Source organism: Schistocerca gregaria, chromosome 8 (genome assembly GCF_023897955.1).
Source record: "Schistocerca gregaria isolate iqSchGreg1 chromosome 8, iqSchGreg1.2, whole genome shotgun sequence".
NCBI classification, from domain to species: Eukaryota; Metazoa; Arthropoda; class Insecta; order Orthoptera; family Acrididae; genus Schistocerca; species Schistocerca gregaria.
The window spans coordinates 279,256,831-279,276,937 of NC_064927.1; the positions used below are offsets into that span (position 1 = coordinate 279,256,831).

Here is a 20,107-nt window from a genome sequence, read left to right on the forward strand (position 1 = left end):
CTCTCAACTGACAATGGACAAAAATTTAACCCACGTCCAGTGGCACTGCAGAGAGATGTGTTCTTACTTTCAAAAATCAAAAGCTTAAAGAATTACATGTGGACAGTTCTGAAAGCAATTTAAATTGCTTTCAAGCAAAATATGGAGCCTTCCTCCTCAGTGGCTGCAATCCACCTGGGCTACTTCATGGCCAACCACACTGTACACTCTTCCATCTTTTTTTGTTCCCACCACAAAAGCAAGAGGACAATGATGACACGATTTTCCAAGGTGGTACATGAGTGTGGGTACACATGCTTGAGGCCTCTCCAGGATGCATCTGGTCACCTGTTGGTCACAGTTGTGATGTTCTGGGGCCAGCTCCAGGGACACTGGAATCAGCTGAGCTTCTATCATCCATGCCAGCCACTGCTAGATCTCAGCAGCTCACCTAAAGTAACATCACACAACTGCAGAAACGTCTTAACAAATCTGTATTTGCAATTTGAGTGTTAGCTGACATAGGTGACATAAAAATGAAAAAGCTTGCATACTTTGCCTACTTTTATTCCATAATGTCATATTGTATAATATTTTGGGGTAACTTCAAGTCAAACAAAAGTTTTCAGAGCCCTAAAGTGTGTAATAAGTATTATTTGTGGAGTAAATTCATGGGCGTCCTGTAGAAACCTCTACAAAGAACTGGGTATACTAACTACTGCCTCTCAGTATATTTACTCCTTAACAAAATTTGTCCTAAAATATATATCTCTTTTTCCAACAACCAGTTCAGTTCATACATACAATAACAGGAACAAAAATGACCTGCACAAGGACTTTAAAGCACTTGCTTTAGTTCAAAAAGGGGTACACTACTCAGGAACACTTATCTTCAATAATTTGCCAACAAACATAAAAAATTTAGTTACAAATAAAGATCAGTTTGAAAGGAGTCTGAAACAGTTACTAGTGGCCAACTCCTTCAACTCCATTGACAAATTTTTTAATGGAAACAAATGATGTATATATTCATACTATTGGTATGTTATTTTGGCTTTAAAAAATTATTATTATTGACATGTTCCACATCCACGAGGATCTCCTCAGCTCGGATCTATGGAATGAAAAACTAATCTAATCTAACCATAGCATTTCCTGCAAGCCAACAGGCCAGCACATTGATGACTTTTGACTGAATTTTCCTACATCTCACTCCAAAAAAATGCTCATACATGCAGAAGTGCATCAGCCAGCATCGCTGGCACTTCTATTTACTTCCCTCTGCATGGGAAGGTTTGATGCAGAAGACATTACACCAGGTGGGCGTTACGTATTAAGTGGCTGATTCTGCTGTACCACAGCTTCTGTCAGATTCATCCAATGTTCAACAACATAGAATTTGCACATTTTATCGATATTCTGTGGCACAAAAATGGGTGCTCTATTTTATCTTCAGTTCTGAATAATTCATAAATGAAATGGAAATCGGGGTAGTTGTTCTGTTACAATTCTGCTTTACAATCTTAAAAACAAACTTTTTCTTTTACATTTTCAAAGCAACCATCTAGCAGTCTTTCCTTTTTCTTTCTGTGTTAGATTATAAGCAATCATGAACTCTCACGATAACATGTTTTCAAAACTATCCATCAAACAGAACAAAGGACTTACTTCAAAGCACAAGTTCAGAACTGCCATTTCTTTATAAGAACTGGCAGTGTTCTGTTCCTTAGACAAGGAAATTCCATACTCCATGAGCACTGAAGGCTTGGTGTTGAAGAAAAGGATACCCTAGACCAAAATACAATGAGTAACATCTTGAAGTGACAATGTGGAATGCATGTGTGTGTTGTTATAGTAAAATTTCTGAACTACTCTTACACTGGAGAAAAAAATCTCTGCACTAAGGAAATCTACTTTAACAAACAAATACAATAAAATAATATTTTGCAGGCGATAAGTTGTTTTATTACTTGTGAAAAAGAAATATCTTAATTTTCTTCTGACTGACCTCTGTGCATTGTAATTTTATAAGTGGACTCACTCACTCATTCACACAGATTGACCATTTAGCTGACACTTCACAGAATGGATACACAGAGATTAGCAAACTTCTGGCAAAATGAATAGGCTGACGCAACACTCATTTTTTACCTTCTTATGTTTCAATTTTTTTTTTATATCAAAAATATACAGTCAGCACAACATTTAAATTCTGTCATTCAGTAAACAACTATCAAATACAATTACATAGATCATGATTTGTCTACTAAAATAACAACATCATTTAAATGGGACTCTCATGTATTGTTCGACAAGTGTGAGCAGTAGCTCACAAATTCCATCACAGAAAATCTTTTCACAACTCTTATCACATCCAGAAATAATAACAGTGCTGAGAACAGTTTACCTAGCCACCAGCTAGCTTTCTTCTTCCATGCAGGACAAGGACAACATCAAGATCATGTGCTGCAGTAACAATGAACAACAAATGATCTCTACACATACAACATCAAAGGGAAGGTTACTTACATACATAAAAAATAAAACAAGTTCATTGTTACAAAGAAAACTATTTGGAAGCAGTGGAAGTTTGGCCGAAATATATATATTGCACTCTGTGAAAATTCATTTCAGTACACAAAACTTTTAACAGGTAGAATACATGTCACTTCTCAGCTTGTTCACAGCACAATAATGACACCACTTTCAGATCCCTTCTCTTAACATGATGAGCCCACAAATTTTAGTCATACATATGAGAGTAGTACTCCTGGTATATCTGTATGTATGCTTCCTTCTCAACTGGTGTCATTTGAGCAATAAGGGTATCATTCACTTCTGTAACAGGAACACTCTTGTCTCCTATTGTGACTGTAGGAACATAGTCATCTTCCTCTGAATCCATAATTTCAATCTCATCTGAAAGAAAAAAACAAGTTGAAATAAAATTAAAACCTTTATCATTGAGAAAGTACCATTAATAGTAACATATAACTAGACATTACAGCACTCCTAGCTTTTAAACCATAGGTTTTTAATTAAGGGAGGAAAATAGAAAAGGGAGTAGGAGTGCAGCAAGACACTCAGAACTTTCTTTCTAATAGCTCTTACTATCTTGTCTACTACAGCGTTATATTAATTACATTGGGTGCAAAATTATTGCACCTGATTGGAGGATGGGTGAAACAGTGGACTAAACAGGTGCTTGATGTCACTGGAGGTGCAGAACAGTTCAAAGGCCATCACTGGGAATTAGGGCCCTTTGTCCAATAAGGTGGTGCAGGGAAGCCCAAGTAAGGAAGAGAGATTGTTGGAAAGTATCATCAGAAACCTGAAAAGCAGTGAAATGCCGTCACAACCACTGCAAATATGTATCCTAATTACCTTTGGCAATGTTAAATGATAGAAGTGCATGTGGACAGCTCTCTGCCTCGGAAGTGACCACAGCCTGGATGGGAACCTGAATCTGTAAGCAATCCAATAAAAACTGAAATTGCTGATGAAGCAATTCAGTCTGTTACTGAAACAGCTTTTGGATCTGCTGTCTGAATTGCTGCTGCAGGAGCAGTCGCTGCTGTTGCTATTCCAGCCTCACGTCTGTGGAATACTACTAACCTTTCTCCCCATCACCAATTATAGTGACCAAAATCTGGCAAGACTAGGAATGACTCAGAAACCTGGGAAGCCTGTATGACTGGCCAAGGGTGTCATACAGTGAAACACCAGAGAGTAAACAGGAGGACAGCAAGAGAAACATGAACAAGGAAGATGGCACACTGGAATAACAAGTCCACCTAGTAAACCAGGATCGAAAACCTAAACATAGTGAATCCAGAACCACAACAATGATGTTGTAGTGAGATCAATACTATAGAACAATGAAAACACAACTGAATGAGTGAGCAGTGGTGTTGCTGGTTGTAGAGGGCAGGTGTGAGCACTGATAGGTCAGTATTACGGGCGTCTCTCTGTAGCCAGCACTGCAGTAGTGACAACAGCACTCACAGATTATAGCAGTGCCTTCTAGCAGCTGTCATCGTGGATTGGGATCCTTGGGAGAGCCAGCCAAGACAAAATTATTGCATCTGATACGCAAGACTCATGAGACAGGTGAAATACTCCCAACTTTCAGAAGAACCTAAAGAACTAAATTAAAAATGACAATCTGGAATTCATACATAATGGCCTTACATGGTCTTAAGTTGCCAGTATCCCTGTATACTAATAATAAAAATGTTAAATTAAAACTTAAAAAAATACTTGTAAGATGTCTGTATTCACTTAACAAATTTTAAAACAGTAAACATTTTGAGCCCACTGATGTATAACAAGGCAGACATATGATAATTAACAAGATGATTTTATGCAATATAGACTTTCTGACATGCGGTAAACTATTATGTGCAAAGACTCAAAAGCATTCATGACTATTGTATTTGCTAGCTGTTATAATGAGACCTATATGCATTTGGCAAAAAAATCTTAATAAATCAATAAAAAGAATCTAGGAGCCCAATCCAGTGGGGGCAGGTGTGATAGGTGCAAATTTTTTTAAACCATCACTTTAATAAGTCATGATTTCCAAATACTGACACAAACTATCAACAGAAGAATAAGCTGCCTGATAGAAGCTGACATGTGGAAATGTCAGCTTGTCTTCAGAACAGATGTAGGAGTTACATGAGGCAATAATGATCCTACAACTTATCTTACAAAATAAGACACAGAAATGTGTCTAACACAACAAAGCATTGGAGAGAGTCCTGACACAGGATGCATACATGGGAAAAAAAAGAGCAGATGTTCACGCAGAGCCTAAGAGCACAGCTTAAATTGTAGCAACTGAATATTTCTGGAAATTTCACTGTTGTGCATCTAATGTTTCATGAGTTACCTGGCTGAAAATATGTTCTGTCAAGCATTCTAATTTTTCCATAGGAAAGCCAATTACATATGAAATTGTTCAAGAACACACCTCACACGTTTTTAAGTATAATTATACTTTTGCCATGTACTTTCACTTGTATGTATATTTTCATCCGAGTGAAAAGTGCATTTACACCTGTGAAAAAATGTATTGCATAATTTGTAATTTATGAAAAAACTAAAATTATATGGAAGACTAACCATGAAACTTCATCTTTTTTAGCGTGTGTGACCCTTTAAGACACATCAAATACAAACGTGCTACTAAAATTTTAAATAATGACATAAATGGCTGGTCTTCTGGGCACAAAAGTTTTCTGTTCATTGATTCTCGAAGTGTTAATTTTGAATGAGAGTCAAATGCTCTGTGATTTAAGAAATTCATTGCACATTATCACCCATAACATAATTCATCTTTCATAAAAGGAAATTTGCTGTGAAAACAATGCTTGTCAAACACCATTCACAATATTTTCCTGCAACCTGTTAGAAATGTAAACAGTTGTGACATCACACTCATTAAAAGCAGTTTTTTGTAACTGCATAGTCTTCTTGCTATAGCCTCTGACACATTTTGCTGCCAGCAGATGCCTTTATGAGCAATATGTTTATTATTGTAAATTGCACATTTTCTGTGCAAACTTAAGTTTTATTTTGGTGTTATTCTCTCAGCTACTGCAGTATTATTCTGCAGTGACATGCTAAAGTAAAATTCTGTGATAGAGTATTAGTTCTTACCAGACAAAATTACAAAAATGTAACTGAAAACTAAAACAATGAAAAGTTCCCAGAGTTCCAAAAGATTACTGGGTTTTCCCTAGATGAAAAAAATTCCCGTATTTGCTCCAAATATCCTTGTTGTCCTGGGGTGTATACACCCTAAGAAAACAGATTATATGATGAACATCAAATACAATTAAAACAATTGTAATGTAGTATAATCAAATGAAGTCACGTGGTGCTGAAGGAATCAGGTTAGGAAATGCAACACTAAAAGTTCTGGATGAATTTTGGTGCATAGGCAGCAAAATAGCTGATGGTGGAAGAAGCAAAGGAGATATAAAATGTTGATTGGTAAGAGCAAGAAAAACCTTTCTTAAAAAGACAACTATGTAAAGTTTAAGAGTTAGGATATCTTCCCTGAAAACATTTGCATAGAATGTGGCCTCATATGAAAGTGAAACATGGAAATAAACAATACAAACAGGAAGAACTAGACACTTTTGAAATGCAGTGTGGAGAAAACTGATGATGATTTGGAGGGCAGATGGGATAACTAATGAAGACTTAGCAAAGCAAATCAATGAGAAAAGAAATTTACAGCAAAACCAGGAAATATTAATAAGAAGCATCAAGAGGCACCAAGGAACAGCTAGTTTGATACTTGCATAGATTGTTTGCATGAGGGGGAGAGTGGATTAAGAGACAGACCAAAGCTTGATTATAGAACACAGGTACAAGTAGATGTAGCCTGCAGTAGCTATGAAGAAAGAAAGAGACTTGCTGAGAACAGACTAGCATTGAGGATTGTGTAAAATCAGTTTTCAAACTGAAGACTACAACAACAATAACAAAGGGAACTGTAAAAATTATGAATGTTTTTAAACACCAAAATATAATTTTACAGCCATGCTTCATAGTTCCATGCAAAGAACAGTACAAATCCATGTAGTACATTAAAAACTGCAGTTAAACATTTTTCAAAAAAATTCAGGCCATGTTTCCATATTGTACATGCTTAAAAATTAATTGTTAACTGCAAAAACTGGTATGATCATAATATCTTCACAAAGTTTCAGTCACATTTATGGCACAATATACCAACACTGTGATGCATGAAGGGAAACGTGAAGTATCTAACACAAAGTTTCTTAAAAAATCCAAAATAAATAAAATAAAATAAAACTGGAATGTTAAACCAACCTACCTACCCAATGAGTCTCATGTCAACCACGATTCAATGATGCTTTAAAATTTAACTTTGTCTTGTGAGGGAAATACTTCATAGCAATTTCTTCTATCTACGTACCTTAATAACTATTTTAAAGCATTTTTATGTTTATATAGTAGGAATGCCTGCTTCTGATGTATCTATAAATCTTATTTTATTTGCAATTGATTTCTGTGCTACATTATACCATCATCAAGCTCCTCTATGATACCAAGCGATCTTAATGATGAATGAAAGCTACCTCTACTGTATTATTAAACATTTATTGTATTATGAGTAGTTTCATTTCTTCAAACATCTTTAGGATGCATGTAGTTAAACAAAACAGGAAAATAGACTACATCTATAGCAATTTAACAAATAAAACAGGTGACTCACATTGATAACAACTTTATACTAAATCCTTAGTGAATTGTGCTGAAGTTACGACATAAATGGTCTGCTTGTCATATGTAATGTTAAAAACCAAATCCGAGAACACTGATCAATATCCCACTCACCGCTTCACAGAAGTATGGCAAGCAGACATGGCATAACACACACAGTAAACTGCCTGGACAGTGGCACTCCATGTCAGCCGTAAATATGTAAACATTGTAATTGGGCCTTTGTTAAATGCATCAGTCAACTGTGCAATCATAATCGTTACAAGCAATGACCAAACCTTACGTATAAAATTCATATTAAAGAGTGCACAATTAATGCAAACAATTGAAAAGTAGAACTGAACAAAAGTTAACAATACAATTATGCACAACAACACAGAAATAGGTGACAGATCTTACACCAAACTTCATCATTTGGCAGCTGCGATGATGAGTGAATAAATATAAAGTATAGTTGCAGAATAACTATGTAAATACATCTGGAATGATAATTTTGATATCACACAATGATCATAAATCACTGTTACAAGAGGTGCCTTTCTTTGAACATGTAAAAGAGGTAAGGCAACCAAACTAATGGTTATCATATGCAGTTAATAAAATTACATGTGATCTTTTTGTAAGTTAGCTACAATTATTTACAATGGAAGAGAACTTACACCAGTGGTTACACAACACTGTATCATCATAAGGCTGATAATGCCTTATGACCTATTATACAATCAACAGTGAAGTAAATACACATGGTACAACAGAATTCCTAATTTGTCATACAGACTGAGCATGACTACGGAGTACAAGCCATTACAACTAATAATGTCTGGTCACTGAACATGTAAAAGAACTGAAAATATCTGAACTATGTAGTTTTTGTGTGATGCTAAAAACTAAATGTGAGCTGTGCTTAATTTTGTACAGGTCTATACAATAAACGAACAGGTGCTAAAGTTTACATGAGGTTGCACTGATGTAGCTGGATAAAGTGGTGCGTAACCAGTCACACATATGAAGTAATTGCACACAACATGGTGCAACCCTGTCTGGGCTGTTTACTATATGCAGCATGCTATGTCCACTGGACATACTTCCACCGTGCAGTCAGCTGAATGTTTATGATCAGTGATCTTGGATTTGGTCTTTAATATTACGTGACAACCAGCCCATTTATGACATGACTTCAGCACAATTCAGTAACTGCCTACTTTTTTTATATTAAGATGTTGTAGCATTAGCCAAATTTCCTGTTTTGTTTAACTGCAAGCAACCTGAAGATGTTCAAAGACACAAAATTAGTTGTAATACAATAAATGTGTAATAATACAGTTGAGGTGATTTTCATTAATCATCAACATTAAGGTAAGTTGTGTGTTCAATATGATCAAGTTTATTGCCAGTTAATCATCATTCAAAATCCCACAGAAGGTGCAAAAAAAAAAAAAAAATGATGTTTGCTATGCTGAAACATCTTTCAACCATACCACTTTCTCTCCTTCTCAACACTACACCGTCTGCCTTCATACAAAAAAATCCACACTTTCACTTCTTCACATCAGCTTCTTCTCCAACAACATTCATGAACACCTCTTCCGTTTACTAATTATTCCAGTCTCTGATTTTTTTTTTTTTTAATATCTTCTTTGCCTTACTACGCATGTTCCTATCACTGAGCATCAATTGTCCAATTATTATATTAGTCAGATCAAATGTACTAATACATTTCTAGCACTTATTAACGATTGACCCATACCCTTATGTCTTGTTCAACCAGCATCTTGAGGACTATTTATAAAAACTTAAATTTTCAGTTACTAAGCCATACTTTTCTTCTATAAATCCTCCCATTCTGTGACCATGGTGCAGAAATCATGACATATTTTCAGTAGAAGATACAATCTAGACAGCAATGACAGCAAAAGCTTTACTGACACCTTCACTGAAGGTGCATATCAAAATATTTGGCTGTTTGTGACTAACGTGTTACCTGCAGTTCCTAAAAAAGTTCTGGAGATGCCTCAAAAAGGCAATACACCTCAATAAAGCTTCTGCTGTCATTGCAACCTTGACTGTTTTTCCTACTGACCATACTTCTCTACATTTCAGGCACATACATGAACCATGTATTACTGGTGCATCAATTTACAATTCCAATACTTAAAAAGAGTTCTTTCACTTCAAGATGCCTTACAACATATGCAGGTGGTTAATTTCAAAAGCCAGAGAACAAGAGGATGTAAGTAACATATCAGACAGAAATAAATATAATATGCAGCACATCCTAGGTAAGAAATGAAATGTGGATACTGACTTGTGTCAGGCATCGTACCCACAGCACCCGTGACCTGCTCATCACCGCTGCTGTCACTTGCTGGGCTGGATGCACCAGGCAACACAGACCGCACTGCAGCATTGGCTGCTGAACCAGACAGCCCTGCTCCTCCGCTTCGCCTCTCATGAGCCAGCAGAACTGACATGATATCCTCCTGGTTGCGATTACTGCCTGCTGATGGTTTTTCGGCTGCAGGCTCTGTGATCACCGGTGTCACAGAGTCAACCTGTGAAATTACAGCAGTTGGTGACATGAGTTTTACATATGACAAATCTCTCTGATAAATACAGGGTGTACGTAAAGTCCGGGAACACTTTCAATTATTTATTGCACAGGAACCAAGCATTGTACAGATATTATACATATGTCATCTTGAAGAGAAACCCTAAAAGTTGTTTTTTTTTTTTCCCATGTATATCGCCAAAGCCTAGTTTGGTAATTTGCCGATAGTCGGTGCTAGTCACAAACATGGCAAGTTCAAGTGCGGAATGAGCTGTTTCATGAAATGGCCTCTCGAATCACCAAATCTCATTCCCTGATACTTTTTTCTGTGGGGACACATTAAAGATCTGCTGTACGTACTGCCTCTACCACATGATGTAGCAGAGCTCTGGGAGAGAATACGGGAAGCGACTGCCACAGTCGATGATGCCATGCTAGGACGGGTATAGCAAGAATTCCATTACCATATTGACATCTGCAGGGTCTCTCATGGTTCACATATCGAATGTTTGGGAAAAAAAAAAAAAAAAAAAAAAAAAAAAAAAAAAAAAAAAAAAAAAAAACACTTTCAGAGTTTATCTCCAAAATGCAATATTTATGACATCTGTACAATGTTTAGTTCTTGTGCAATAAATAATTGAAAGTATTCCCAGATTTTATGTACACACTGTACAGACAAATTTACTATTCAATATACACAACTGTACTGCACTACAACACTTAACAACTGTAGTAAATAAAATCACACAACAGAGACTGTAACAGACCATTTGATGATGTTAAGATTTCATCCATGGGTTCACATTATAATGATGTGTGTGTCTTCTGACGCATAATTTTTTATTTATTTATTCTAACACATTATACCCCTGCTTGAAGCTAGTAACTCAGGGTAGCTATATTTCTTTATGAGGAACATTCAATGTATTTTTGAATCTACTTGTCTTTGAACCAAAGGATGATGATGTTTTCTTTGTATGGACACATGTGAAAAACATCAAGAGGGATTCGATGGTGGGGAGACCTGAGCCTGTAGCGTAGCCAGTGTAATTACTGGACCTAACGTCCATATTTCTTTCTGCACATGGCTGGGTTGTATTTCACACACATCACATTTGACACCAGGAAAGAGCTGTTTATGCATACACTCATTGGAATTGAACAAGGAAAAGAATAAAGAAAGACAGGTGGTAACTACTTTGATGGTATGCATGTAATAAGCTTGGGACACAGATTCTACGCCTGTTGTGCTTTGGAAATGAATGTGGAACTAATCAAATGATCCACTGAAACTATATGGTTCCAGAGACCTTTTTAAGTATCAAACATCTGTGATGTATACACACAGACTGAAGTGACAAACGAAAATTTATACCAAGGGTGGGATTTCATTCAAAACTTCTTGGATAAGTAAGAAATTGTCTTCTAGCTGAACTATGTAGAAAAGAAAGTGCATGAGGTTTTACATGTTACTATGTAACTTTCAAATCATTTGAAGACTACTTGCTAAGAAGTCAAAACTAGTTATGGTGCCATTTGTGTAATCTGAAGCTGTCAAAACTGGTTATGATGCCATTTGTGTTATCAGAAGCTCAACATACAATAAAAAATGTCTGCGACAAAAAAAATTGTTTGCAATAAAAAAATTCTGTAGAATTGAGGATGCATATCATACAGTGGGAATATTACTAAAAATCATCAATATGCAAACTGCTGCCATTTTATTACATATGCTTCTTCATATGGGATATGATTGTTAATTATTTTGGATATGGTACATCCTTATAGGACTGTTTTACCCATCTAATAGGCTAAAATTAAAATTAAGTCTACAAATGGCACACAATTCCATACTTATTTCATTTATAAATAAGCAAATTACATGTGTGAAAACAGTTTGCATGCATTTCAAAAAGTTGACATTCATAAAAAATTTCATTGGGAGTCTCTATGAATATTCACGTAAATCTTATGGAGAGAGGTGCCACAACAGCCATGCATAATTAGAAACAGGAGAATTTTGTGTAAATAATAATGTGCAATAGGTAATTTTTAATGACATAACAGTTTTACAAAATATAACAAAATTCGGCACTTTCCTTGCTCCCGAGCAAAAATGTTATAAATCTGAGTGCAGCAGTTTAGTAATATTAGTAACTGATAGTTATTGAACAGTAAATTTATTAATCACTTAGTTTAAAATAGAGAATGGTGACATTTTGAAATTTCATAAAATGGTTTTATTAGCACACAGTAAATAATAGTGAAAAATTTCTTTTAAGTATTTAGAAGATCTATAGCAGAGAAAGCACTCCCTCTCCCTCCCCCCTTCTATTCTCTTCAGTACTTCCCAATTACAAACTTCTTAATGGACTTACAAGCCAGTTATACAAACACACATATTTTATCTGTTTATGTGGTTGATCACGTGAAACTGTGATCTGTTAACAATTTTCTTCTGTGAAGAAGTGCCATTTCCACTCCCTCACTGTGAAAATAGTTGAGACACTGGATCTGTGCTGCTGAAGACTCATAATTAATTAAAATTTGGTAAAAAATGCTAAACATAAAACAGAAAATAATACCCCCATCCCCCCTCCCTCCGCAGGCTCAACAGTGTTACTGACAACATTCATGATTGATAACATCCACATACAGTTTAATTACATATTGTTTTCTTGTAAAAGGGGAGCACAACCATGTTTCACAGCAACAGCCCCATAAGTAAGAACATTTCTGGTAACCACTATCATTCATTGATGATCTTACAATCACTTTGAGTGTCTTTCACTATATGAAGTTTCAAATAACACTGACTTGTTATTTTAACCATGAAAGAAAACACGTTCTTAAAGTGACAAGAAACATGAAACGTTATGTACTTGCTGATAAAAGTGTACTTGCAGGCATACGTGTAAGGTGATTAGAAAATTTTAAACACTGGATTACACATAAATAGCCTAAAATATTTCAGATCACTTGTACAACCAATACTTACAGCACCAATTGCTGCGTCACCAGCTCCAATGACAGTGGACTCTGTCATCCAGACTGGGCGCTCTTTGCGCTGAGCTGCTGCGGCCTGTCGTTGGTCAGCACCAGCTTCTCCTATGCTGATATCCACACGGGCTTCTTCAACAGCAAAGCCTTGTGTTCTTGTTGCCTCACCAGACCAGTTTTCACCAGGTGGCCGCAATGGTGCACTAGGCTTCTTACCGTCCAATCTGTAACCCAACCAGAGCTCACAATAATTTACATATTAAGAAATTAGTCAGTAATGAAATACAAATATATAATTCTGTTTAGAATACCAGCTGTACTGCAGCCTTAACTGTGACAATCTGGTGTTCAGATAAAATGGTTCAAATGGCTCTAAGCACTATGGGACTTAACATATGAGGTCATCAGTCCCCTAGACTTAGAACTACTTAAACCTAACTAACTAAGGACATCACACACATCAACACCCGATGCGGGATTCAAACCTGCGACCATAGCAGCAGTGCGGTTTGGACTGAAGCGCCTAGAACCACTTGGCGACAGCGGCTCGCTGGTGATCAGAGCTCACTTGAAAAAATACCAAAGAATGAAAGATATGAAGGTTCTAGTGCAACTTGACATGGAGTTTCATGTTCACATCAACAGGAGGAATTAATTTTGGTACTTGATTATTTAATGATTTGAAAGATCACTAAAGCAAACTGACAAATGTGGGACCCAAGCATCAAATGCCGCATCTCAAATGCAAATGCCTTTAAAAATGAATTGCTAACTATAAGGTGGTATCCAAAAGTTCATGAAATAAATTACAAAAGTATTATGTCTTATCTAGATCTTATAACACACTATTACCTTCAAAGTAGCCTCCTTATGAGAGAAACACCAATACCAATGTTTCTCTACCCTTTTTAAGTGCATCTTGGAAGTGTTTATTTGTTAGGATATTTAGTACTCTCTGCAATTTTGTTAGACTTTCCTCCATTGAATCAAATCTCCAACCCTTCACTTGATTTCCATCTTAGGGAGGAGGAAGAAGTCACATAAATGTGCTGGAGACTACAGTGAGTGAGAACGAAATGTTAGCTTGTTTTTTCTAAAAAAAAAAAAAAAAAAAAAAAAAAAAAAAAAAAAAAAAAAAATCCTGAAAAATGTAGGCTGCATGAGTTTGCACACTGTAGTGGTATAGTACCCAGCGGTTCGTATACCCATTTGTGGATGCTTTCTCCTCTTGTCCAAACTCAAACACTTTGCAGCAGTTGTTTAATTTCCTTGCACACTTTCATGCAATGTTGCTTTTAATCATAGTGAAGCAACTGTGTTACAAACTTCGCTACAATCCTTCTCATGTTCACTGACAAAATATCCTCACATGTACCATAACCTATACCCAAAGTTGTGAAGAATGTTGGATGATCCGTCTATAATCTTGCAGAATCAGATTTTTCACTTACTGAACATATTCTGATTCCAGCAGATGACCAACTAGAACAGCTGTAACGTGTACACCAATTATAATTCTGTATTTGACCTAAAGCAATTTTATTCAAAAGCTTACTTCTACATTTAGTGTGTTTCTGCAATTATCTCAAGTTAAAAAAAAAAAGAATGCAATGACAATGCAAAAATGCTCATTTGGTATCATGGAAAATGCTTTCACATCCATTCAAATAACTTTCTCCCCCACCAGAGTTCAGCAAGTTTGGCACTAAAGTTTTTGATAATCATGTTATGAGATAAAAAATATAAACTAGTTAGCAAAAAATTCCATTTTAATTTATGAATTGTCTACAATGACTTAAGGCAGCAGTGAAAATTTTGAGGACTATTGCCCCTGAAATTTTTGTAAATCCTATAAAAAAGATTTGCGGTCTAGTGGCTCAGTGTTTCAGTGCCAGACTATAAATATACAGTTGGTCCACAGACTTTTTCTGACACTGATCATCTCTTGCGCTATTGGCAATGGTATATTAATGTAAACAATAGCAAGCTGCAACTTTGTTCAGAGTTCATGTTAAGCTGTAGGTTCAGCTTTTTAATTTTTTTACACACACTCATGTTCATAAAAAAGATAGAAAAAAAAACAGGATACCATGAATGAATGAGATAGGACATTTGTATTCACAGGACATGTTCATTAGTATGTTCTGCAGAAATGATTAGCATTTGAACCATGTCAATCTGCAGGTTCAAGGACACCTACATCTAAATCTACAGGCTTACTCTGGTATTCACAATAAAGTGCCTGGCAGAGGGTTTAATGAACCACAACATCAATACCCCGGTGCAACACCACCTATCGGTAAAATATTCCTGAGGCGTCCATTGTCACTGTAATCTGAAAGTAATGGATCACTGTGACTTGAGCAGACATGCAGGATGCCTCAAAAGCATATGAGGGAACCATACTGTCAAATCAGTGAGTTTGAAAGAGGGTGCATTATTGTCATGAGAGAATGTGATGCATCCATCTGGGAAATTGCTGCTCATGTGAGACGAAGTGTTTCAGCAGTGCAACGGATGTGTGCAGAAACTTTCACGGAAGATCACAGAACACAATGAGATGGGCCAGGTCACACCATACAGACCACCCCATGAGAAGAGCGATACCTCATCCAAATAGCATTGCACAACAGATCTGCATCCTTCTTGGCTCTAGCACAACAGCAGGACAGTGTAACACATCATACACTATCAGGGTTGACAGTCCATCATCGTTTATGATGGCATGCATTATGTGTGCATCATCCACCTTTCTGCCTACCTTTGATAAATGTGCAAAAATATGCAAGACGGTAATGATGTATGGAATGGGGACAGGAATGGCATCAGATAGCATTTACGGACAGATCCAGGTTCTGTCTGTTTCAAAATGATGATCGCATTTTGGTTCGTTACATACAGGGGGAACGGTATCACAGTGACTGCATTCGCACAAGACATGTAGTGCCAAATCAAGGCCTTGTGGTGTGAGTTCATATTGGAAACAGCCTCAAATTGCAGTTGGTGTGTGTCCAGGGCACTGTAACCAGTATGACCTATGTGAATGACATCCTGCAACCCGTAGCTGTACCCTTTCTGCACAATGTCTCAGACACCATTTTTCAGCAAGGCAATGTATGACCACTTGTTGCCTATGGTCCTGGCCTATCACATCACCAGACTTGGCACCAATCAAAAATGTATGGGATATGGTGAAACGATGGGTGTAGTGCCATGATCTAATGCCAAGTACCACAGATGAACTTTGGAACCAGGTGAATGCAGCATGGTTGGCTGTACCATAGGATGTCATTTGTGACTTATACATGTTGATGCCGTCATGCACTGAAGAAGTTATCAGGGCCCATGGCGGACCCCATGCTTCAGTAGATAACACGACACATGCTGAACCAAAGTGACAGAAATCCTAATCATTTCTGCAGAACATACTAACATACATGTCCTGTGAATGTGAATGTCGTATCTCCAGCCATTCAAAGTGTTCTGTTTTCTCTATACATGAGTGCAGAAAATGCATTTGTAATGAAATAAACTTTTCTGTAAGAGTAACATATCCCATGATATAATCTGTGCACTATGCTTAAAATTCCTTCTTTTACCGTCAAAATTTGAATAACCTTCCATAAATTCAGAACTTTAATACCTTCACTTATTTTGCAATAGGCTCATATTCTGTAAGATGTAAACTATAACGGCCAGAAATGTCACAATTAATAAAATATTTTGGATTATTACGCCATGGTCCGATGGATTTCACTTTATGGCCCATCATTTCATCCCCATATGCAGAGGAAATTTACAAGGGGGATCATAGCTTCCTTGAGTGTCCAATTCATATTGTGGCTCACTATCAACTGAAGCAAAATGCAATTTATGCATGCTCCCACACAGTGGCATTACATCACAATTTGAATACCCAGGCGCAATTGGCCATTGTTGGTTACTGTCCTTTGCTGTTGCTATCACTCCATGGTGGGAGACTCATGCACATCTTCCTCAACGCTGGGACCCAGATGTCATTCAACTTCTAGCCCTCCTCCTTCCTATTGACGTTCATGGGGTGTTTAATAATCTCTATGGGATGTTCTGCAACAGCTGAGATGTCAGTCTCTCCCCTTCTACAGTTGCCCTTGTGCTCTTCTAGTTGTTTTTTGGCCATTATTTTTGTAGAATCCCCACAGCCACATGGAACCCTACAAATTCCTGCTTTTTCCAGTGGTTTGCCAGCATCCTTGGTAAATATTAGGTGATCCTGTGTCTACTGAGTGAGTTTGTAGTTTACTGTGATGTTCTATTTTGTTAAGATTTTTTCTTTGCAGCCAAGAGACCACCAAACTCACTTTTAACAGGACTCAAATATTGGCAGCCACAAGTGGATACCATAAAAGGCTGTATGGAAAGGTCATAGAGATTTTTAAACAACCCAGAAATTTCAGCAGGAAGGAGGAGGGCATGAAACTGAATGACATCCGGATCCCAGTGCTGAAGAAGATGTCTATGAGTCTTCCACCATGGGATGAAAGCAACATAGGTCAACGGCAACTGACAGTGATCAATTGTGCCCAGGTATTCAAAGGATGTTACCCATCACTGCTTGACGCCACTGCATGGGAGCACGTATAAACAGAACTTTGCTGCAATTGGTAGTGAGCCAGGGTGTGAGTTGGACATTGAAAGAAGTTATATCACACCTGAAAACGTTTTCCACAGATGGGGACAAAATGTTGGGTTTTACTGTGAAAGTCTTCTGATCACATCATAATAGCTCAGTATACTTCATTAACTAAGGTTCATATTTTTCACATAGCTTTTGATAAGTTTTAGCATTACAATGTTGTCTTGTGTACCAGAGTCTAATGTCTTGACCACAGTTCACCAACAGAGGATAAAGGAATGTAGAATAGGATGTCAATCATGGGATCATCAATTATGCAGCATGAGCTCACATAGAACAATGAGGAGGAATAAAGTTAGCTGTATCATATTCACATGAATCATCCAGCCATTTGACTTAAGTGATTTATGAAAGCCACAAAAGACCTAATATTGTATGACCTGGTAAGGATTTAATATCCACTTATTCTAAATCCAAGTCTACAGATTTAACCTCTGCACAACAAACACTGAATTGTTTGTTTATGCATGTATCACAACTGTCACACATTTTGAAACATCAGTAGATTTCACACAGCACAGGCTCAACTTCACCATGTTTAGGTATTTTCTGTATTAAATATATTTGAATCATTACTATTGTTTAAACACTTCAGTCAGCTGATGTTACTAATTTGTGTTGAGCAATGAAAACAGCAGGCAGAGACTCACTCTGCAGTTGACTGAAAATGAAGGTGATGTACAAAGACCATCTAGTCTAATGTAGCTGTTACAGCACCTCGCGTTGTTTAAATTTGAAGTAAAGGTGGCATGAGTAATTAATATCTTTTGGATTATGGTTCTACTATTCTGTTGCATTTCAATTTATGGAGAGTCATTTTCAAGTCCACTATGCAATAAATAAGTCATACATTATATATATAGAAGGCTGCACTTGTCTCACCCCCCTCCAAGCTTGTCCCTGATAAACCTTTGCTGCCAGCCCTTTGATAATGTTACAACATGTCTTATAAATTCCTCTGCATTCCTCTTCAGCCTTTGCTTCTGAAATTTGTTCTGTATTTCCTCTTTCGGAATTACCATATCACTTACAACTATGCCCTATATGAGAGGCCCTTTCTTTGTTTTTACTGTGAGAAATCCAGCCAAACAGTTAATATATCCTTATTGACAGAGTAGGTAAGCATTTATTCATTCAGTAACCATATTCTGTAGGAGAACAATCAGAATGTGGAATGAGTCGAGGGACAAATTAATAAAAGAAAAGCAAATCACAGATACTCAGTATGTATACAGTATTAGCAAGTAACTACCACTATACTCGTTAGTGCTACTTACACTTATCCTAGCTAAATTTAACCACCTAAATCAGAGCAAGAGTTCTTATTTTGAAAATAGCTGTTGCCTTCTCAATTATACTACATAGCTGCTGTTTTATCTCCTGCTGGTAACTGAATATTTACTTTATTACACTAGTACTTTTCAAAGAAAATAGTTCCCTAGCTCTGTAATAGTCTACAACTATTTGTCACACAGCCTCTTATTGCTTACTTCTTCTGAATAAATACTTTATTTGCTTTAGTTTATTTACTTTAGATTCACTGTCCCTGAAGATAATTTTGTAATATAAGGTAGCAAAAGTATTGTGGCTTCCAAAGTCATTAGTCTTCATCATATCACAATAAATGACTCTTTCCAAAGAAGAGACCACAGTAGCAACAGTATGTAAGTAAATTTTATACAGAAGCATCTCAAAAAACTAAAAATTAATGCAGAAGTTACTAACCCTCGAATGGTGCCAATATCAACAGGTTCTGGTTCAAGTATTTCAGGAGCAAGTTTTATGCCCTCTACTTCTCGGAGTAAGACATAGAGTGGTTCAAGCTGTTCATTAAAACGTGCCAGCATGAGACGCGAGTCCTTCTTTGGAAGAGCTGACTGGTCTTCCTCCACGACCTCACGGCAAAAAGTGCATCTGAACTCTAATGTCATGGGATCAAACAGTTGGTCTGCCTGCAACAACAGAAAATGTGCATTTCATATCTAAAGAACTTTTGCGCAATGAAACCAACAAATACACTGCTATTACAGTAACTTATTTTTGGTGATGTAAATTACTTTGAGATTCACCTCTTCTCACCTAACCATTCATACATTACAGTCTGCTTGCTCCTTCAAGAAGGAGAATCTTCAGCAATATGAAAAGAGTCAGGTAATAATTAGTAGGTACTGTTTTGTACATTACAGTAATGTTTACCTAGTATTAACAACATCTGTCTTATGTGATATTAATCAACAACAATGTCTTACTATCTTTATATGCCTGCAAGGTCAGCGACACATCGTAAATCCCAGTGTCATTGAGGGATGACCACTTGCCTGGCAACCACCTCTTACCGAAAAGCAGATTTCCTGGTGTTCCACGAGGTGGTCCTGGGGTTGTTTGCTGAGGATAATGTGGTGTACAATAAGGTGTCCAAGTTGAGTGATGGTAGAAAGATACAAGATGACTTACACAAAATTTCTAGTTGGTGTGATGAATGGCAGCTAGCTCTAAATGTGGAAAAATGTAAGTGAATGCAGAGGAATAGAAAGAACAAACCTCTAATGTTCAGTTACAGTATTACTAGTGTCCTGCTTGGCACAGCCAAGTCATTTAAATATGTGAGCATAACATTGCAAAAGCAATATGAAATGGAACAA

General features: G+C 36.8%; 1 protein-coding gene across 1 annotated transcript in view; it reads right to left on the reverse strand.

Annotated features, from left to right (window-relative positions):
- Positions 1-2,119: 2,119 nt before the first annotated feature.
- Positions 2,120-20,107, reverse strand: part of LOC126284357 (general transcription factor IIE subunit 1) — a 96,729-nt gene continuing 78,741 nt past the window's right edge. The window contains exons 4-7 of the mRNA XM_049983224.1: positions 19,191-19,417; positions 12,789-13,014; positions 9,548-9,794; positions 2,120-2,898 (exon numbers count right to left, since the gene is read on the reverse strand). Coding sequence (XP_049839181.1) covers positions 2,723-2,898; positions 9,548-9,794; positions 12,789-13,014; positions 19,191-19,417 — 876 coding nt within the window. The 3' untranslated portion in view covers positions 2,120-2,722. The remainder of the gene's footprint in view (positions 2,899-9,547; positions 9,795-12,788; positions 13,015-19,190; positions 19,418-20,107) is intronic.